We start from the raw sequence: 24,222 nt of genomic DNA on the forward strand, positions 1-24,222 counted from the left end.
AATGCTTTACATCGACTCATTCATACTGTCAAAAATGTGATCTTAAAAATATATCATATATCTTGAACCGTTAACATCAAGATCATCGCTATAAGTAATAGTAATTGTGCCATCAATATCATTGATTTGTCACCCTGCAAACACTACATTTTATGATCATAGAAATAGATTCTCTATTTTCTTGTTGCTTTTTTTAAAATTTAATCGATATCTGTAAACCCAATTATCTTTTAATGAAAGCAATTCCAAAGGGGGGATATTTTTTTCATTTCTAAGCAGCAACCACTACAAAAGCATGATTTTTGTCCTTTATACTAGTATGATGAGAGCAGTTTTTTTTTTAATTTTGTGATACTTCTATAATTAATGAAGATGTGAAGTGGACATTTTATTTTTAACTAATCTTCTGGCTTAATTGTTTTACAGTATTTAAGCTTTATCTCAATAAAAGAATCTATGGTATTTGAAAAGTCCTGGTTTCTAAAACTTGAAGAGGTACATACCTATTTTTGTGGAAGGCCATCATTGTACCAAAGATGAAAAATAGTAAATAAATAATTCCTTCTGTAACACGGTAAGCCCAGGAGACATATGGTACACGGTCTAATATCATATCAGGCAGTGGCCGATACTGTGTTTTATCAGGCAGTCGTTCCTGTGCTACTATGATGCAGAATGTTGACATAAAATGAACACAAACAACATACATAAACGAAAGACCAAGTTTCCAGATCTCGGGATCAACCCTTCCGCCATTTACTCTTCTACTCTTATTTGCCGGCACTACTTCGAAAACTTGGAAGGCAACATCGTTGTTGACGCCATTTTTATGGCCATTTGTATTTTTATGACCATTTGTAATGCCGTTGTTGTTGTTACTGACGACACCATTATTGATATGACCATTCGTATGCCCGTTTTTACCATTTGTTTGTCCATTTTTGTCGTTCACGTGATTTGAAGACGGCATTACAAACATTACTTGTTTAGCGTCGTCCAAATTCGTTACTTGTAACGCCGGAAGTCCATTCTCATCGGATAGTGAAAGAAACACTCTTCCGTCCATCATGTGATGTTCTACGAAAACGCGTTTGTATTTTGTTTGTTCTTTGTTTTCTTTGGATTCGTGGTGGGTGGGAAGGAGGCATTCTGAGCTTTCTGTGTCGATATCGTAGTCTTCTAAGCCAAGTAAGTATTTAAAAGTATGTTCTGAAATGTGAAAAAGAACAAATTTGCGAAAAGGTATAACGTGAGAAAATTCTTAAATTTATGATGATTTTATTAAGTAATAGTCTTTGTAAGAATCATGCAAATTCTGTAAAATATGATACATCTTAAAAAAGGCTACATATTTTTATTTTTGTTATTAAGTTGCTTTATAGGTCTGTATGATGATGTGCATAATTATTCACTCCAATCTGTCTGCTCTTAGGAGATAATCCACATTGAAAATCATACAGTTTCTACTGCATTGTAGTGTCATTTACAGAGTTAAATGCTTCGGAAACTTCAAAATGTACTTGCATTTTTTATTTAATCTTACATCCAATTATCCATATTTCCGTTCCACACATGTTCTTAGTGTGTTCTTTGTGTGACGTATGCAACATAGGCATATAAAATACAACTTGTAGATGTGTTTCATATTTATTAAGCATGTGATAGTTTCTTCTGATGGTAGTAGTTATTTTGCTTTTGGCGGGTGCTTTTGTTTTGGATTATTGATTATGGACCTAGAATAAATGTCAAATTGTAGGCGTTTTCATTCTAGGTCCTTACAGTGAAAATGGCAATTGGACATTAATACAAATAGCTTATATACACACTAAATTTGAAATCAATCCATCCATTGGAAGTCGATATTATTGCCACAAAATTTGGAGGACGAATAGACGGGCAATTAAGGTGATTTAAATATACCACCCACTCGTTGAGTGCGAGTATGGCAGAACTTACTATTATGACTTATATGAACATAAGAAAATATTGAAAAATTGATCGTTAGTTTGATTGTATGGAACTTCATGAATTCTTTCCTTTCTTCCTTTCCTTCACACTTCGTCTCTCACTAAACATTTAAAATACGTACTTATGTTTTCAATTAAGTTCAAAAGTATCATGCTGGTGAAAGGGTTCCGTACTGTAAATTTTGGCATGTTTTTGTTCCGTCCGGGTATTAGCTCTTGTGTTCCTTGATGTTCATTGACTTGACTTCTTCCTGAAAAACAATGAGTTTGTAGTAAAATATAACAAAAAAAAGACATGCATAGGCGATGGCAAGCAGCAAAGGATGGAAAATTTTTTAGTGGGGTCCAGTCTTCTTTACATGTATACAACGCTATAGATCCTTTTGTGGTATGTTGATGAGCATGCTCAATTTGCACTTCCGCGGGATAGGGCTTGGGTAGAACAAAAGAATTTTCCCGGCGGAAGTGTATATTGAGAATTCTCATCGACCATCACACACTTAGCACAAAAGGGTCTATTTAGTATGATTTGGTCATTTTCTGGATTTATTAAATCAGGGCTTCTGGGACTGAGCATGGATAATGTATTCTTCCTACGACTATTGTGCTTCTGTAACAGCAGCCCCTAAATCAAAATATCGCTAGAAGTCATGTGTTCCTAATATTGAGACAACATCAAGTTAGGCCAAAAATACGTTTATGTCGTTTCCTGCTACTCTATTTTACCCTGAACATTTTTATGGTCATACATTGTTTCCCAACTAACTCAATGTACAACATTTTTGAACAATAAGATAAGTTCCCTACCTGGCTACCCTATTTTTTTATTCTTGGTAGCAGGACACAAAAATTTCTTTGGCCTAGGTAAATATCTGTAAGATTTATGATATGTATATAATAATCAAAGCAAATGAAATAACTCTGGTTACATATAAGAGAACCAATGTTCTCTTTAAGGTAGATTATACCCTTTACACGGTGCATTCTTTCCGTCAGCTTGCAAAATCATACTGAAGAATTATTTTCATGGGCAAATAGTGTTTGAAATGATGTAAAAACACGTGTGTTTTAATCATTCAAAAAGAATTATTGGGATGAAACTATATATGGTAAAATTGTCAATATTAATTGTAAAAAAAAAACATTTTCAAGGGGGATAATTTGTGGGGAAAGTTCTATAGAAATGTAATGGGAACTTTAGTTTAATTTTACATGAAAAAAAGCTAGGTGACTATCAATTTTCTTTTTCAAATATCAAATTATATCAGATAAGTGCTCTTTATACACATTTTAAGCAGCTTTATACATTTGTTTTGGTTTTTTTTAAATAACTAGTGAAAGTGGAAATTCCCGAAAGAGTATATGTAAAATGTAAAAAAAATGCCTATATTTAAGCTCAATTATCTCGAAATTTCTCGGTAAGACAATCTATGCACTTAAAAGTATCAGGTATAATCTACATTAAATAAATTTACTGTATACCACGATCTCGTATAATTCTAGAGCTACAAAAAATTCCCGTCAACCACTTGTGCACGTGAACAGTTTTCCTACCTGCTTCAGTGAAAGAATCCATATTCTAAACTGAAACATTAAGTTATGGATTAAATGGTTTCCTATTCGAGTGTCTAAGCTGCAAATGTGTTTTGAAATTGTTTGCGTTTCTAAGACATTGTTATTGAATTACAAAGCGCTGACAGGACATGGACTTTCGATTAGGCTTTATTGGCGGATGTAAAATGTGCTTGTTGTATTAAATTTAAGTAAATATTGGCTTTATTTTGATTAATTACGTATTTGCCTTTTGACTATAAGAGCCTGGTTCGTAAAGGACTATATATATTTTGTATGAATTCGCATTTTATGGTACACTAAACTTTCAACGTGCTGATCAATAAATACATACTGCTTGAAGAGGCTTCTTAAAAGGTTTATTGTTCAGGAATGAAAGATATCCGTGCAATAAATCATGCATGTTCAACATAGACAAAACTAGCCGATTTTTCAAAGAAAAGGATTAAATGTTAGAAAATAGAAATCGAAGTACTAATTAATCGAGGTATCGATGTTTAACACAAAACGGAAGCTGCAATAACTTTGGTACATAACATGGGTCTATGCCTTTCATTTGATAGATTGATTGATTGATTATAGTTTAACATCTGATGCACCTCAGAACGAGATCGATTAATTAATTTAACAGATACTGCTCTGCACTAGATCGACACTCTGAGTCGAATTTAAAACATGCTATAGCGAGCACACACACACAAGAATCCGCGAGTAGGCATGTTACCCCACTGGGACTTTTTTTTTACCGATTCCGAACGAAGCAGTCATTACGCTACCTACTAAATTCCGCGCGTTTGGCGGAGAGGCAGTAGCTGTCAATTTTAAAGACTTTGATGTTACTAAATTAAAACCGGGATCGAACCCACGACCTCTTTGTTCTTTGAAAAGCCAAATGAACGTCATAGATTCGAATTAAATTCATTTCTAAAGGTATAAAATATTCTGATAATCCTCTTCCAAAAGATTGAAAGCAGGCCTTCAGACAAATACTACAATGAATGCTTGTTATTAAATTCCATTGTTGCACAGATAATGTCATGAAACAAGTTCTAAAATTAGAATACCTGACACAAAAAATTATATGGTATTGGGGATTGACAAGGTCTGTCAAGTTCGGGTGAAGGGAAGGTAAATGATAACGGACAATAGTGTAAACTGTAGTAGAGGATGGGAGGTACATGTAACATAGAAATGGAAGAGAAAAATATATGCCCGTCAACCGACTGCAATGGGAGAGAAGAATATTGAAGCAAAAAAAGCTAAAAACCAAAACAAAACAAAAAAATCGCAAAAAACAAGGACAATGATTAGGAATCGAATTCAGGACATAAAAACTAAGGAAACATGGATAGAACATACCACAATATAGCCAAAAAGAGAGACGTAGGAAAACTCAAGTTTGTATTAGTACTCAAGTAAATAGATCTTTTCACAAAAACTCTTTAGGTTCCTGAACAATTGAATACTGTGGACCAAATATATTGACAAGTGCAGGCATTGTATATAAATATGTATGTCAGAAAGGTCCGTGGTCAATCGTGCGCCAAAATTTGTTAAAGACAAATATTAAGAAGGAAAATGAACCCACATAAAGAAAACGGCCATAGAAAAATATTCAAATATAGAATTCCAAATGTTCAACTGATACTCCTAAAAGAGTACTTACAATATACAAGTAAATATCAAATAAGGATGTAAAGTTTTAGTTATTCCACTGTCTGAGACTGAACCATTGTGTATTCGGTCGTTAGTTCTAGTATATGAAGTGCAAGTTATATATTCCACTGTCTGAGACCTATCGTGAATGCGGCCGTTCTATTGCGTGTAGTGTAAGCTATTCCACTGTCTAAGACCTATCGCGTATGCGGCCGGTCTAGTATGCGAGGTGTAAGCTTTTCCACTGTCTGAGACCTATCATTTATTTGGTCGTTATAGTATGTGAAGTGTAAAAGTTATTCTACTGCCCGAGACCTAACTAACGTGTTTTTAGGCAACAGAAATATATATTCAAGATTCGTTATTTTGTATTGACTAAAAATATTGTGTTGAGTAAACAAAACGATAATATGTAACTTACAATGTTTTACAATGTAAACAAAATAAGACACTCCCCCGTCACCGTAGAAATATACAAAATACAGTCGTTTTCGTGACGAATATATGACGTATAATCTTATATGGTATTTAAATTTTAAAGGTAAGAATACAAGCATGTATAATAAGATTAGTAATGTAATTTGACCAAATGAATCAGTGATTAAACATTGTAAAGGTTTTAAATGTATACATTAATATAAACATCTAAAACGTGATGTTTGCACAAGTTCATAAAAAAAAACAGCCGGCCTTGAAGAGTAAGTTTTTCGACAAAACTTGGAACTACTCGTCCATTTCTGGCACACTTAAAAACACATCGAGTTTCTTCTTGAAAAAATCGCCGGAATTGTAGTAATGCGAATCAAAGTAGTTCTTAAAATACACTAGGCGCTAAAAATTAAGTTAAATATCACTAGAAATAAAGAACAATGAGTCTTCCAAGAATTTTGGCGCACAGCGAGGAGGTGAGCAAAAATATAATAGTTAGAATTTTAGAATCGGATCGGTCAAATTCCGGACAGATTCTTCCGCCTAGAACCTCCGAGATTTTTCTTTTGTGTAACGAGAAAAGCTGAGGACTTCCGATTACTCGGAACCATTTCCACTACACTAAATAAAAAAAATATCATTCCAACCATGACTCATAATTTGCATGATTTTTATTTAAAATTCAACACCATTTCTCACTCATTCGTGCTCTCGCTTGCATGTGTACCAAAACAGAAGAATATCTTTTCATAATGTACGGAAAAAAGTAGCATATATTCTATTTACAGAATAATTTATAAGTCTCGTGTTATGCAAGTTTTTGTTATGCATTTATTATTTATTGAAAAAAGTAAACTATTATGTGCTTCTATAACTCCTTAAGCCATCGATTCATTTGAAGTTATGTTTATTGTATTGCGCAGTGATGCAGAGTGCATCTGCACGCAAGACCTATTTTGATTGGTGACTGTCTAAGCGACAAAGGGTACGGAATTTTACACAGACCCACACGTTACGACACAGATTCGTCGCTAAAGCCAGTGACGGATCCAGAGAATTACCTAAGGGGGCACCGGGGCCGCAAAAATGCACACACGAGAATACGCTATTTACATAAATTATGCAAATTGCCCATTGGATCCGCCTATGCTAAAGTACTTATTTCGTTCAATTAAATCTGTGTCGTGATATAGGAGCGCATGTAGAAATGTACAGACGATGGGTTCTTATCCAGACATTTAGGAAAGGGGCTGCAGATTATAACTTACTTCAACAATTTTGCGCAAATTTTGCTTAAAATCAAAAACATTACACAACAAAAGGAGAATTTCCAACCAGAATATCCTAGATCCGCCACTGTGATACGCATATTATGTGGCCTGCTCCTTCTAGAAATATAGAAAAACAAAACCTTAAGTTATTGACCTGTAAACTAAACGAAATATTAAGTACTGACTGCCCCCCCCTAAAAAAGAAAAATTCATTGAACAAAAGAATTATCATTGCTACTCAGAGGCAGGTCAACATATTTATTTGGAAACAAACGGGGTCAAATTAAATTCAGAAAGGGTGTTTCAGGCTATCCCTCGCTCATTTTTTTGCTCAAGCTTCGCAAAAAGTATCACTTTTTCAACAGAAGGCGTGTCCAACTCCTTAAAACACACACTCTGAATCCACAACTGCATTTAGACTCACCTTGTTACAATTTTGGGACCGATAGTCTTAAAATGATGATGGATTATTATTCAAAATTTCACGTGTAATTTTATCTAAATTTACTATTCCAGGTCAAATGTTTAAGTAAATAGGTGGTTTTAAAAGGTAGCTCCAGCCACAAATAGTTGTTTTGGTCACAGCAGATAGTATCCAATACAAAAGACTGTATCTTGTGAACAAAAATTGATTTTTAAAACATATAAATAGCTTCTAATCAACAAATCTATCCGTTAATTGGAAAACCTACTTAAAATTTAAAGGATTCTCCGGACACTTATCGTTAATTTAAAAAAATAAGCATTAGTCGTGTCTTCTTTGACCACTTATCATTTTGTGTGTGAAGTTTTAAATGAATAGTGTGCGTACTGAATAGTACCATAGAGAAGCACCAAAAGGATCCATTACTCTTTGTATTATTATTATTATCATTATTATTATTATTATTATCTATTTTGTTATCATAACGTCTTACGTACGCAGCGGTTGGACAACCTCCCCCCATTATGTTGAAATTTCGTGCCTATGTTTCCCTTTTATTGGATCCCCTGTCAAAATTTTTGGACCCGCGGCTGCATACGGGTCCCTCAATTCAACACACGTTGACGATACCCCATCCTTACCTTGTTAAACAAGAGCCATAACTCTGTAAAATAACAAATTCCTAGATCGCTGAATAACTTGTTTATTTTCATTTTTTTTTTTAATTTTAATTTTAATACTTCTTTGTAATCTCTCTGTTTTGGCATATAAAATGTAAATGTACTATCAATTACATGAATCGATTATTGTCGTAATAACAATTTTTGAACAATCTTTCTTTTTATATCAAGTAATCACAGGATCACATTGAGAAGGGATCCTGGCCCATTGGCCCTAAAAATACAATAATGACCTTAAATAGGCAGGCATGGGTCAGTGGTACATCATTTTGTTCAAAAATAATGTATTATTCATATCACTGGCCAGTTGGAAAATTTGAAATCCACCATTTTATGTCATAAGAATTGGTCATTGACCCAATAAGAAAAATTCTGGAGTTATCTCTAAATCATTGTAATCATTGTTTATAGTTCGTAAGCCCATTGAGGCCCCTTAATTGGAAATAAATCTTTTCTTCTTCTATAAGCAAATGACAAATGATTCACAAATAAAAGTGATTTTTACAGCTTTTATATAACAAGATTCATATGGTTGGATTATCCTGTAAGAAAATATACGAGACTCGCTCCTTTTATAGTCGTCAAAACAGATATGGATTAGGTCGGGTTTTACCTGGCGTTTTTTTTTTATATGTATCATATGGGGAATGTAGCTATTAGAAAGTGCTTTCGAGTACATTTCCCATGACTTTAATAATGTAAACACAAAAACACATCCAGTTCGCCTGTGTAGATTAAATGTTGGTTACGTACAGTTTAATGGTGGCATACAGAAGAATTCATTATTTTTGTGTTAATCAATGCAAAATCAATTAATATATACAATGTACATGTTGTAAGCCCTACAAATTCATGTTTCTTCTCAAAGTATATCTACATGTGCACACATGAATATGGATATTCATGAATTCGTACACGACCAGGACATTTTTCCAGGTTGATACTTTCAGAATACTGTTGGGATATTAATATACATAAACTAGACATCTTTTAACATGCAGCAAGGCGGCCCTTGAAGAGATTATAGGTTTAACTTCAAGGGAATGAAAAGAGTACGTAACCTCAAGCGGTGCAAGACGCGAAAATTTAGGGTGTAGTTAAGAACAAATCAATATTTTTGGGGGGCAAACGCCGGATCTGCTTCAATTGAATTTGTGCCTGAATGTTCGTCCAATTTTTGAGCAAATAGTTGATCTCGTCCATGTTGATCAGAAGCAGGCACATGACAAAACGAATTCGAAACGAACAAAACGAACAAAATTAGAATTTGAATACAAGGTAGTAAGGCAAAAATGTAAACAGAAACTTAAGTGACTTCAGAAAATATTCGTGACAAAGAAAACGCATTCTAGTAATCGGATATGTATTCAACGTGTCCAGTTTTTTTTTAACTTTTCAAACTCACAGAGCGTCACATATAGTACATGGGTAGGTGAACAAAGAAGAGGAGATAATTATATGACCAATGATGTAGAAATTGTAGATTCACTACTTTAAACTGTAAAGGTTGGATCCAACTTCCACATGTATGAAAAATTTTAGTATCCATTTTTATTTTTAAGTACACGTATTTAAAAAATATACAAACTCATTTTTCACTTTCAATCGAGACCAACTTAGCATACATTAAATTTCACTTTAAATCTTCTTTTGTCCTTATTGGAAGTAATTACGGTACATGTGTTTGATTTTATGGGGTATAAAGATCAAATATTTTTTCCTAGATTATTCTATCAATAGGTCACGAAAAACAAAGAAAATATTAAAAAATCCAGGATCTTTCATACATTTTACCCTCATTTAATATGCGCGAGCGTAATGAAGTTACCATGAATCCATATTCAGCTTCTTATTTGATATTTTGTATTCCAGTGGCGGATCTAGAGGGTCCGGGGATCCCCCACCCACTCTGAAAAAAAGAGCAATATTTTCATGGAAAAATCATCAAATAATGACCCGTGCACCCCCTTTTTCTCTTTTCCTATTCAAATGAAATAACGCCATGCACAGGATGACAAAGCTAGGTAACTATCAATACATCAATACACAAGAAGTGTATACCTTTATATCGAATAATTTTTAATCTCAACAAAATCTCTGTTTAAACAGACAATTTATAAACTTACACAGCTGTCGGTGGTCGTTCTATAGAAAATGACACACAGATCGTTTTGATAACCCTCATACCCTGAAGGTTACATTTTAGTATGTTTCAGACCAAATTTTGTGGCATATTTGACAGGGTTCTGTTTATTACTGACTCAATCAAAGGACGTAGTGAGAAATAAATCGTAAACATGACCCATTTTTTACTTAAGTACCGAGATATGTAATCTACAAAAATGACGTATCGGAAGGTCTGGAATGTTTGTGATTAGAAAAATATGATTGCTTGTAATGTACACAAGTTTATGAAGGGAGAAGGGTCGGTGAAAAGAAATTATGAATTAAGCCTTTCACGCAAAACGACAAAATAAGGGCCTAACGTGACCCTACTCGTCAAACCAGGGACAAAGTTGGGGTTACCTGTTATTGAAAGAATGTACATAAGTATGTAAATACCGGCTACAGGATTGGTGGGATTTAAAGAAACGAAGTCCAAAGTTCTCCAAAAAAATACGTGTTCTAGAGCAGTCATCACCAACTTAAAAATACAAATCGATAGATAAGTAAACGGAATTTTTTTTCTTTCGTAAGAAAAATCATCTTGCCAATTTGAAATAAGTGTTTAAATTTACGTGTCTTGCTGGGGCAGATTCAGAGATTTTGAAAAGGGTATCACAGAAAAAGGTGTTTCATGCTCCTTTTTGCCAAATCACGCGACAAAATTGACGTTCCGACCATAAGAACCGCCTTGTTCCGCCACTGTTGGATTGGTTATAGAATATTAGTGCAAACACTTTATTATACAAAATATGTGGGAAAAAGACATTTCGGCAGGCTTAATTTCTCTGAAAAGCAAGACATTGCCCTATATATACATTTATTATATAGATAGCAGTGTTTTATCGAACGTTCCCGGTGTAATAAATTTCGATAATTCTCACTGTGAAATATATTCAGTAATTTTACTCTCGGACTTTCTCCCGCTAAAACGTCACAACTTTGATATCAATCCGCCGTTCACAAATTTTGAAATTTATGTTGAAATAAGCAACGAATAATGGAGGGAGGAAATCTATATAATAAATAGGATAATCAATTGGTTGTCGTGAATAAACAAAATATGATCACCCATGCCAAAAACGCAGTAAGATTTAACATGCGCAGAACAAGTTCCACATACTCGTTAAATCTAGGCGTTCTCCGGCACTCGTGATCATATTTTGGTTATTCACTCCTTCCCAATAATCATAATATTATTAGTATTTCAATTCCATCATCCCTATAAATATAACATAATTTATTTTATATGGAACGCTTTACGATTGCCGATAGGGTTAAGATATCGAGATTGCAAGGTTAACAAGTTTGCATGCACTAATCGATAAAAGTAGACTCAAAGATAATCTTTTCACATCAAATCTAACATGCATGTCAGTATGTTTTTTTTTCGTTCTTCAAAGTGGACTTTGAACCTTGAGAGGTTTATTCCTTTAATGTCAGTATCTTTTAAATTTGGCTGTATTTTTTTGTTTTGTTTCTGTTGGCGGGAATATGGGTAAAGTCGTCCAAATATAAATACATCGTAATCAAACATTTGCTAATCAAAAGTTAATTTCATTGGATACTTTCATAGGTTTCAGTATTTTTGTTTGTTGGTAGTAATTTCTTGGTTAAAACAGCTAAAGATGTACATTTTTATTGACCTGCCGTAAAGGTTGTTTTTGTCTAAATAGTGAATTTGATGTCATAATTTAGTATTTGATTTTCGACAGAAGAAACCTTCAATATATACAAAAGACATCAGTACTTTTTTTTAATACATTCATGAGATACGAACGCGTTCCTTTACGGCACCATCTGCCTCGTCACCGAAGTCCAGCACGCTAACCATTTACGTTGTGCAAAGAATTTACCAAATCAATTCATTCATTGTCAAGGTAACACGTTACAGAAAGAAGACATGCAGTGAGGAATCTAGAAAGGGGGGAAACTGTTCAAGTCATCATTCAAAAGCAATACACAAAATATCTAAACATTCCCTCCAAATAAAAAGAGCTGAGAAATCGATTACGAAAATTTCCATTATGCATTAAGTGGCACATTCAGGGGCGTAGCTGCCTATACGCAAATACGCAGTTGCGTAGTTTCGGAAAAAGTAACAAAAATAAAAACACACATTTTAAAGATGAAACAAAGGTTATTTATCACATATGCATACCATGAACATAGCATAGGCTCGGAAAAACTGGCTCCAAAATCGTTAAAATTCAGGAGTTTTCCTCAGGCCTTTGCCTTGCAGGACTCACTAGGGGCCTTGAGCGAACCCCCCCCCCCGACCCCTCGCCGTAATTTTGCGTACAACTTAAACAGGCCTAGGTACGCCCCTGACATTAAACTGGAAAAAGATAAGCATGAAACCTGGAAAAGGGGAGACATGGTACCTCCAACATATTGTACAATCTAATTAAAAGTACAATTGACATATAAATTGTTCCATTCAGTCACTGCATTGTATGAACATCTACACAAATATTGTTATTGAAATTCGGGGAATGGATGCCATTTATAGATGCCATTTGAATGATGGCATACGAGAAATACACCTCTCGAGTCACAGGGAAGATGCGGGAAGGGCGTTGTAATTAAAAAAAAAATAGGCGAACGTATATATGCAATAAGTCAGACCAGTCATTCGTGCCAAACATGAAATACGAAATGTAACTTCAAAATGATAAATCTTTAAATTGAGAGAAAGTTTCTATAAACGAGAGCTGGTGAATTTGTCTTACACTCATAACTTCATCTATTTACTTGGTGACTAAAGATAAATAAAGTATTTCACTACGCGAACCCCGCCCAATGTATAGTGAGTCAATAGCAAGCAATGGGGAACTATATTACGGGGAAGTGGAAAATAAAACAATTGACTGCTACAAATCCTTTAAATTTGCTCTTGTATAAATTGACCTCTATAATGGTCATAAATTAAGATTTGAAGTACGAAGAAGGGACCAATAAAAATATTGAATCGCTTTCGTTTCTATAGCAAAACATGTGTATATAAACACACTAACCAAAAAACGATTTAAACTAAAAATAATTGAAAATGTAAATAATACTTAAGTCTTGTACACGGAAAGCCTCTCAATTGTCATTGTTCTGGAGTCAACGACCCGGAACGTCCTTTTTTAAACTCAAAAGCGCCTTAAATATTCAACATGGTTGTTAAAACAACGTTGACCCGAATCTGTTCTATAAAACCGTGTTTACGCATCGATTCTTTTCAAAGTCATTGTACCAGAATATAAACGTTGATTCGTGATGGCATTGGAATTAAAATTTTATCTCGTGATTTTTTAAAAGCAATGCTAACAAGCTGGTATTCGTTATTTCTTTCAAATTTTACACATGGTATCATCTATATCAAGTTCGAATTTAATTGACCTAAATACAGTCTTTTATAATTCTCTTTCTAAAGATTATTTGAAAAAAATCATGATCTGCTGTTAAAGGCCAATCAATGCATTCGAACAAGCGAAGCTCTTCTTGAAAGAGTCCCTAATTTCTCTAGACGTGTATTCTATTAGCATTTTCGTCATTAAATCAAGGAAGGGCTAGGTCCGTTCAAATAAAATTATTCGTTTATATATGCCAACGTCATGATTTTCTTTCGTTTGGTAAGTTAATAATCTTACTAAAATAATTGAATTCATTCTTTTGAAGTCCATTTATAAAAAAAATAATATCACAAAAGGTCGTTCATTAACTGGTTACATCGATCCAACTGAAAGATCTCATCACCACTAGAAAATCAATCTTAACGCCGCATCGGGTATTGGAAAACACAGTTTGTTTTGGGATGGAAACAGCTAAATAATGTATAGGACTGATCAAGCATGTGGATTTAGCGTTTTCGTCATATAAAACATAACACGGACATTTCTAGTGTTTATCTGAACCAAAATGTAGTTATTTGTAATTAAAACAAGTAAAATATAAGATTTTAATTGAAAACTTGCTTACCTGTGAGTTGTTGCTACAGGTACCCGGTTTCGAAATGAACAGGAAGTCGGTTAGCGTTGTATTGATTGACAACCGTCGGTTACCGCCTCAACGTTTAAATAGCCATATTGTTCGAACAGGTATGATTTGCGAATCTGATTAGTGTGTACTTTAATATTTAATCGACTTGTGTCCTTTACACGTGTAACTTCAATTTATTACACATGTAATAAATATTGGATTATAACTTTTTTAAAAATTAATCTGATTAATGACATTTAAATATACAGCAATTCGCGTGGAAAAAGACAGGTAACTCATTTTAAATTAATTAGACAATTATCTTTTAATTTACTTTCTTCTTTTCTGACTTCCAGTAAAGAAATCAGTTCTTTTAATTTAGTTTTTATATCAAGAGTTGATTATTTCTTGCGAAAAGTGAAAGGAATTTATATTATATTCCCAACGAACTGTCCAGGGCCATACATTAACACACAATGTTTGCGGCCGATGCGGAATTTTTTAATATCGTTAAAAACGAACGTGGCGGTCTTTGGAAGGATTTCATTAACTTTAATTCAATTCAGCTTGCCAATACTTACAATGAAGTTCGTTCAGCGCAAATAAATTTACTGTTACCATCTTATCCTGCACTAGAAAATGGTGAAATTTATTATTTCAGTTTTTAAAAAAATTGTAAAGAATACTTTCAGGATGTGTTAAAATTTCTTTAAAGGACATTTTAACCATTAGTCCGAATTTCCTCTGAGCCTGCAACCGTCCTCTTTTTTATTTGTATATTAACCATCAGGTGTCGGTCCTTCAACAGCTGAACTTTCTGACAAGAACTACATTATTATGTAATTCACACACATATTCGTAATTTTATTTCTTTTCTTTGTTCCTTTGAAAGGAAATAAAAAATATTAGAAATTAAGTACTGTAATCTGTAAGAATCATGTAAAATCGAAAAAAAAATGCTCAGAAAATCACCAAAAAATTACAATGTGGGTAGATAGGTTATGGTCTAATGAAGACGAATTGACAGTTTGTTCGTCTTAGAAATGTCAGAGAATGCAGAAAAGCAAGTTCTAAGTTAAAGTAGAATGAGTGGTGAAAATGAGTTCCCTCCCTTTGATGAGAAACTGCAACTCATTTCATTTAGCTTATACCGCGATAATAGACTTAAAAAATAAATGCCATTTCTGCATTTCCAATAACATTTTGAATAAGATTTTATGGAAAGATTAGTGTGTTTTTCCATCATGATTCACCTATACTGCCTGATTCTTACAGAGAATAGCACTTATCTTAACAATTTTCTTATTTATAATAACAAAATTCATTCTTTTCATCCAATTTTACCGGCGCATTTGGTTTCCGTGGGAAATAAATAACGTTTCCGCATTTTTGTATGTTTTGATGATATAAATATGTCTGTACAATAATTATCTCCTTTCCATTCGCCAGGTTACTTACTTAACCTACTGCCCCTGCTCTCCATGATTAGTTGAAAGTAATACATTTCTTTTTCTACATGCAATGTTTACCCCAAGTGAGAACAAGTGTGACCAAATGACCACGTACAGGGGCTTGCTCCCACTACCAAATATTCAGCGCGACAATATATATATTCAAATAAAGCTGTATATAGTGGGCCAAGCCCCTATGAAATGACCCAAAGTCAGGCTATTAATCTGCAAAATTTAAAATAAAAGACGTGTAAAGTTTCTTCGACGAAATTGTCACTTATTCCTTCATTCCTTCAACCATTTGATATCATCTCTGTAATTATTATCATAATTGTTTAATTTCTTAAATAATTATTATCATAATTGTTTAATTTCTTAAAAGATGAATCATTATATCCATTTTTATTTTTAAAAAAAAATTCCATATATAAATGTTGTTTATTTAAAAGTGCAGATAGTGTCCTTTTTAAGCGCAGAAATTTTTTAGTGCAGATGTGAAACTTAAAAAAAATGCATTAATTACATATTATGCAAGCATATGTATCACAATTATTATAAGATGCCAATACACAAATATTTTTAGGACATGCAACTTTTACCAACCAGACTTTTGAGGTTTATGATACACTGGCTTTTTAAATGTAACATATACATATACAATTATCTACTAACCAGATATTACCACTCTGAGAAGCTACATTAAACCTCTTAATATAAAATTTATTTTGATAAAAAAGATAAGTCATGTATCTTTTTTTATTATTATTTATAAAGCAGGAGTTACACAGTCGACATTTATGTTACCAGTATGTGAGAATCCACGTCTGGGTCAGTACGATTGGTTTCTTGAACAAGTAGTATGCACAACATAGTATATTTGTGTTGATTCTTGTTAGTAAACATCTCCCCTAAGTCAGGGACTTCAGTCCACCTTCGCTCCCTTCGCTTGAGGGAGCGAAGGTGTACTCAAAACCCTGGCTTGGGCGTTCTCCCAAGTCAGGGTTTTGAGTTCACCCTCGCTCCCTCAAACGTTTGAGGGAGCGAGGGTGAACTCAAAACCCTGACTTGGGAGGATGTGGCTTGGGAGGAAGGTTAGTAGGTTGAGAAAAGTAATCTTAAAGTAACCATCTAGTACATAGCTACAGTCCCCTTATTACATGTATATTGCTGATGCATTAGAGGCGGGTCCAGGTGAGGGCGTAATGGGCGTACGCTCTCCACCGCCCCCCATTTTTCCATGAAATCCTGGATCCGCCATTGTGCATGTCAAACCACACACTAAAAAGTATGAATCTGTAATACATACAAGCCTGATCACGACAGTAGATCCTTTTTTTATAACTGAAAACTATTCTACATGTAATTATCTTGCCACTAGAATGTGTATTATGTCATGCATTTATTTTACCATAATAAAATGAGAGTACGTGTAATAATCCACATGTAAGTAGCTTAGTTCGAGTCAAACTTGCAGTAGCAAATTATTGTTGTTATAGCGTGTAAAGCACTTTTAAAACAGAAATCTATTTAGGTCACGATGCACCATAATCATAAACAGACCAAACATAACCTAGCTTTCTTGAACAAGTATAGACTATAAGTGAGTCACTATCAGTCAAGTTATCATCATCTGTTGTCTATCGCAGTTCGGGTGATTATCTGGCCATATCCTGGACATATCGGTATACCTACACATGTTCTGGTTTTTCTCTACAGTAATACAGGTTTTAGGCAGAACAGATATTTTACATGCTCCATATGGAACGTGACCGGTAGTAGTGATAATATTTTTAAAAATCATTCTCTGTAAACGTTTAATATTTTCAGGCCAGTTTATGCTACTTTCAGTCAAACCGTATTTTAGTAGTATTTTATGGAAATGATCCGTATTAACATGAACTTTGTGTAATTTTAACATGGGTGGTCCAAGGCGCTGCATTTGGCACAGGCGGCGCTGTCATATAAGTCACAGCGGTAAGAGTTCAGGTCCAGCGGATCGAACGACCAAACGCCTCCTTCGCAAACATCGTTAGGAATTTTTCAGACCATTATATGTAATTCTGTCTATATAAAGGGAGGTCGTATATTTACATATAAAATATTAGGATCCCTTTTCAATAAATTAGACTTCATGCCATTTACCATTTTCCCAAGTTAGTTCTTTTTTTTTCAACAGTAATATGTAGGAGAAGGACATTATCCGAAGAAAAGTTCCGGGTTCGGCGTAGATTGTAGGTTTTAACAAGACCATTCCAACCGGAAGTAGCTTTTTTGTCTAAATAGTTCAGAATAAATAACAACATTTCGTCTAGCCTGCATTTCGCTATTTCTGAAGCTTAAATAGATCGCATTGTAGTATTTCTAAAGTGTCAGTTCAATGAATTTTCAGACGAATTTCTACACATTAAAGAATAATAAAATTCGGATATACAAAATGACATTAAACTGTTGGATTCGTTTTGCACAATTTCGGTCCTAGTAAATTACCTATCAAAAATGTTTTTCAGAAAAAAAAATAACCTGAAACTTATCAAGGGCAATAACTCTCAAAAGCTCCTTGTCATAATTTGTGATTTGCGTCGAGGAAAGCTTTGATTTCACAAGGATGATCAACAATACAATCTACCGTTTTACCAACTATAGCAGTGTACACAGCTTCAAAGATGTTGTAACTGATTTTTCCAAGACGGCGGATACACCTACACCTAGAAGAAGAGTCATTCCTGATAAATAATTTATTTTTATCGAAGACTTGACAAAACTGCAACTATTTGTTAATTGATTAATTACTTTCATTTATTTAAAGTGGATGTGCTACCTGTAAAACTGCAGTTGTAACATCAGTTTGTCTTTCCGATTAAATATCACTCTTTAAAATTTATACAATTAAAAGGTCACGAGGTAGACCTACAGAAGTTTCCAATAATTAATCTATTCCAACGTCGATCGGAAACCCAAAGACGGAGTCGGATAAGTCATATTTAATTTGTCCTACGGGTATTTCTTGTTTATGTACCTGATAGGGACAATTACCTTTAAAGAAATCTCAACAAATTATAGTGATCTTTGATCGAGAAGGTATGCAAATAATATACCATTTAAGGTTCTGATAATAAAGATAAAGATATCTGCTGGGTAAAATGTAAGAATAGTGAGTTTATATCTTGACTTTTTATGACGTTTATCACCTATATAAATATAACTTTGTAATCAGGTCATTTCCCGCCAAAAGAAAACGCAAGTCGGAAATTGCTCATTCTTGACTGTTTCCTAAATGACTTTTGGTTCCATTTTTCCATTTCAATTTTATTCTAGAATCCTTAAATATGAAATATATACCAACTAGCTTATCTTGAGATATATATGCACTTTAGCTCTGCTTTCAGAACCATCTTCCACAGTAGCTTTTGAAAAAATACCCGAATCAATGGCGGATTTATGGAGTTCCGGGAGTCAGATCCCCTTTATTAAGGAAACTTTGTACGTTTCGTGCAAAAAAATGAGCAAATAATTTGCCTGGAAACCACCTTTTTCAAATTTCTGGACCCACCAATGCGAATAATAGGCAATTTAGAAACTCTGCTTATAGAGTATAAAATACGAAAAAAGTCTTCTACTGTAGTATGTTTTGAAAAATATCTATGACTGATTGATTGTTGGGGTTTAACGCCCGAGCAGCAATATTTCAGCTATATTCAGGCGATGAACATGAAATGGATGATAAAATGAACATGAATGATGATGAAATGAAACAAGTGATGAGACACATGGATGATAGGATTTTTTGACGAATTTTGATTGCCACTAGAAAAAGGGGATGGGTAGAGTCGGGCAATTTAGCCTCCTGTGGCGGAGCGCAAAGGTTCTTACTCCTATCGAATACCACAGCAGGGTTCTTTAACGTGCGAGGAACGTGACATCTTTCCCAACATGGTACACCACTATGGTTTGCGGTCAGGTTTTCCGTATGTTAGCCTGATAACCCCAGCATGTAACACGCCAGGGGTAGCCCATTCCAACACCTGGGGCACACATCCCAGTTGCTCTGTGAGCAGAGCGCGTAGCCCCTGCCTATGTGTCTGAGCACCATTTAGTCGCCTTTTACGGCAAGCTTAGCGCTCCTGCAGGCCTATTCTTTTAACACCCGGACCTGCACGGGGCGAAAAATATCTAAAGAACATGTCTAAAGAACCGCTGTCAGGTGCGAATCCAGAAATATGATTGACTCATTTTTGCCCAAATTTTACATAATATCAAAAGTTTTCCGTAAAGGGGGTTCCGGATATTGGAACTACCAGTGGCAGAAGATTAAATTAAAATAGCTAAGAAATGGATTTAATTCGATAAATAGTGACCCATCACTTTGTCTGATTTGAAATTCATTAATACAAACTGATAATACGTGTCTCACCGAATTTCAAATTCGATAAATTGACCTTAATCTGTGGCGTGGTATTCATTCAATTGTTGAAAGTTGACTAAAACTACATTGCCTGCGACATTTCAGTGAAAATAGAATAAATTACCTTATTTGAAATATCCCTGTTGATTTGATACGTAATCCACAAATACGGAATTTGAAAATTGTCTAAACGAAACCCAAAATACTTTAGTCACCAGAGTCAAGCCTCTCCTGTATTATAGTAATGTAATCTTAATCTTGAGTTATCGCGTGTTTACTGATGTACACTGTATGATGCGGTTACGTTATAGACGGTTGACCCATTGACTTATCAGTCAAACATAATATGGTCTTTAGCCTCAGATATTATAGAACATAGGGGTGTGAGGGTCCAACCACCCTTATTAGTCATATAGTTTGTCAAAGACATAAAACAGTAAAGAATATTGAAACTTAAGGATTTAGGGACTCCGCATGTAAAATAAACAAGAGGCTCCCACGAGCCTGAATCGCTCAACTGGATATTTTTTTTGCCTTTCAAGGGCAATAACTCTAACAAGTAGTTGTCCGACAATTTTGGCTCAAAGAAGACTTTGGTAGGACTTTTCATGATCATTTAATCATGTGAAAGTTTATATCAAAGTTTTCAAGATATTGTCTGAGAACTGCTGAAAAAAACCATCATTTTTTTGCCTTTCAAGGACAACTACTCTTACAATGAGTCGTCCGACATCTTTGATCCTCCTGCAGACTTACGTAGGCCTTATATGGATCATATTAGCAAATGTAAGTTTTTTCCCATTATAGTTTTCAAAATATTGACTGAAAACTGTAAAAAAGGCATTTTCACCTTTCAATGGCAATAACTCTAACAAGGAGTCGTCCGACAACTTTGATCCAATGCAGACTTTTGTAGACCGTACAATAAGAATCCTTTCGGAAAGAATTTGTCTAAACCTAATGGTTTTCGAGATATGTGTGAAAAACTTCTGACTGATCCCTTTGTTCTATTTTTAGTAACGGCGGCCATGATTCTCGACGGATCAAAAATCCCCACTTTGGTTCTCTGCAGAATACCCTAAGGAATATTCATACTAAGTTTGGTTCTAATAGGTCAAGTAGTTTCAGAGGAGATTTTTGAAAGAAAAAAACATTAAAAATATGGGAAAAAACGTCGAAAAGAGCCAATTATTCCAAAAACGCTGAAAACATTAAAACGAAAATTTGTCCTGCGATAGACCTCATCATGCTGAACACATTTACCCATGTCAGAATTTGGCTTAAGTGAACGGTTTTGGAGATATATGAAAAAAGCTTCTGACTGTCTGACTGACCCCAGTTTTTTTTTTTTTCAGTAACGACAGCTATGTGTTAGACGAATAAAAAATATGCAGATCAGTTCTATGTAAAATACCTTAAAAAACATTCATAACAATTTTAGTTCAAATTGTTCAAGGAGTCTCAGAGGAGAAGATTTTTTTGAAAATTATAACGTTAAAAATAGCCAAAAACATCGAAAAAGGGCAATACTCTAACATTACTGAACAAATTTACACGAAAATTTAGCAACAGATAGAGCTCATCATTCTGTAGACTTTTACCCATGTCAGAATCCTGCTAAACCTAATGGTTTTGGTGGTATATGCAAAAATTTCTGTCTGACCTTTGCGTTCTACTTTAGTAACAGCAGCCATGCTTTTCGACTGATAAAAATTCTTCACATCAGCTCTATGCAGAATACCTTAAGGGACATTCAGAACAAGTTTAGTTCAAATTGGTCAAGTAGTTTCTGAGGAGATGATTTTTTTTACCTTTGAAAGTATTAGCGTTAATGCCAAAAACGTCGAAAAATGACAATGGCTCAAACATAGCTTAACAAACTTACACGAAAATTTTACCATACATAGATCTTACCATTCTGAAGACTTTTCCCTGTCAAGTTCTGCTAATCTTAATGGTTTTGGAGATATATGCGACTTACGTCTGTCTGACCCTTATGTTCTATTTTAAGTAACGACAGCCATGTTTCTCAAGGGATCAAACATCTCCACATCAGTTGTATGCAGAATACCATTAGGTACATCCATACCATGTTTAGTTCTTATTGGTCAAGTAGCTTCAGAGATGAAGAGTTCTTGCAAATTTTAACGGCGACGGACGCGTTGAAGGGAGTAATCAAGGGACCCAAGATTCTAGCGGAAATCAAAAGAATGTAATCCTGGAACAAAGACCAGACATGGAAAACAGGCAAACACAAGAACAAAAAGTAACTAAAATAATACAAAGTAACAAAAGCAAATGAGCAACTCAGACTCCGCTAACAACTGAGAGCATGTACCAGGTTCACCGGTAGGGTAAGCGTGCTCTGCCTTTCTAGAAACACCCGCAGATTTGCTCATTAAAAAAAGCCAAGTACGGGGTAGACGAAAGAGGAAAGGAAATCTATGATACGTTGAACAAATCATTTTTCATGGTGTGAAATGAGGACAATATCTCACATAGCCTTTGGCCAGGTGACCTTAAAAGGGCGTCTTTACCTTAACTAGAACATTACATGAGATGGACGGACAGACGATGAGTCGACACAGCACATATTCAATTACTTTAAACGTATTAATTTCGCGGTGTTGTTATTTTCGTAATTCTTGCAGTGAACAGAAAAGCATAACTTCCGTCGCATAATTAATTGATTCTTTACACTACATATTACTTTGAAACTACGAAAATTGATACCCGTGCACTTGTCAGAATCCACGAAAAACAGTTGTTCTACAAATTAAGAATGAACTTTTATCTGAACTAAAATCAGTTATTCTGATGACTGAAGCTGTAGCAAAAACTTCAGCCCCTCTCCTTTCAATCGGTAACTTTTTTTTATAAATTCTCATTACAGATCAGTGCTCCAACTTTGCTAATCAAAATATTTGTTTGGTTGATGTCGTGTGAAAATGCAGGAATACTAAAAATATTGAGGGAATTTATTGCAAAATATGATAACTATTGAATCTTTTCAAATTTAAATACACTAATTTTATGAGTTTTCAATGGGTGGTTATGAGGTATTTTTTGTCTGCCCAACTACACGTAAGTTCTCCTTAACATGCATACCTTTAAAAACTGTCCCTTGACGTCCTCTGCGTACAGACAATACAATCACCCAATAGGTAGACATAAATTGACATACCTTAATTACGACGTGTCATGTTGGTATACGCTGGACACGAAGAGGAATGCAATGATTCTAACGAATTATGTATATCCTAGAACAACGTCCCTTGGTGCCCACTGTGGACCAACAATCTCACATACCTTTAACTACCTATGTTGACTGTTACTATTTCCAAATGTTTTGCTCTATTATGAACGAATGAGTCTTTTAGGACATGAGAAGGAGTCCAATGATTCTAATGAATTATTTATATCCTTGAGAACCGCCCGTTTGTGTCCATTGTGGACCGACAATACTCTCCATAAAGTCCCTTGATTAAACAAGAAATGGAAAAAAAAAAGAAAACAATTATGGCTATCCAAGAAAGGTAGAATTCTGCCCCTTGTCACTGGACAAATTCAATGTTGGAAAAACTTCCAACTTCGTTCCGTCAACTTATAACACCTAATTTTCTTAATTGTAAGCCATCTCATCTCGAATGAACTACAACTATACAAAAGATACATGTTCATGTATATGAATACCCTATCACATGTTACGTCTTTATAGAGTATTACATGTATTGTGTAATGTCTTATCATGTGATCTAATGGATATCAATGTTGAATGTAAATGCCCACTGAGGGACCATGATTTGAATGATAAAAATCTGAATTTGAATTTGAATGAGTTGTGAACAGCCAGAACAGAAAAATTGAAAAATTACCACATTAAAAATTTAATAGGTGATTCAGTGTGATGTTGTATATTCCAAGGACGAGACCTTTGGATACATTGTTTATTAAAAGCCACTGCTAAATACATACATGATAATAGAATCATGAGTGAAGAACATACAGTTCTCCAAACAGAAATTACGGAGTAATGAGACACTCAAGTCTCAAGTTTCAGCAATACGTGCTGAGTATGAAAGTATAAAAGGTCACAAGTCAACATATATGCCGCTTCAGGAATAGGAAAATAAAAAATGCACTTAGCATGTCAAAAAATGAAGAAGAAAAAAAGATCTAAAGACAATTCTGGAAAAACCTCCACTACAGATGAACTTACCAGGACCAGGAAAAGTGTAAAA

At 34.4% G+C, this 24,222-nt stretch overlaps 1 protein-coding gene across 2 annotated transcripts in view; it reads right to left on the reverse strand.

Moving 5' to 3' along the window:
• Nucleotides 1-20,260, reverse strand: part of LOC148613885 (sphingomyelin synthase-related protein 1-like) — a 30,055-nt gene extending 9,795 nt beyond the window's left edge. Inside the window, exons 1-3 of one of the 2 annotated variants that reach the window (XM_088587543.1) lie at nt 20,106-20,260; nt 2,090-2,218; nt 504-1,209 (exon numbers count right to left, since the gene is read on the reverse strand). In XM_088587543.1, coding sequence (XP_088443669.1) covers nt 504-1,209; nt 2,090-2,156 — 773 coding nt within the window. In that variant the 5' untranslated portion in view covers nt 2,157-2,218; nt 20,106-20,260. Of the gene's footprint in view, nt 1-503; nt 1,210-2,089; nt 2,219-14,128; nt 14,270-20,105 lie in introns of those variants that run through there. The other variant, XM_088587542.1, reaches the window with a different exon arrangement.
• Nucleotides 20,261-24,222: the final 3,962 nt, after the last annotated feature.

Source organism: Perna viridis, chromosome 6 (assembly GCF_037379345.1).
Source record: "Perna viridis isolate PV_CMFRI_1.1 ecotype Kerala chromosome 6, ASM3737934v1, whole genome shotgun sequence".
NCBI lineage: Eukaryota > Metazoa > Mollusca > Bivalvia > Mytilida > Mytilidae > Perna > Perna viridis.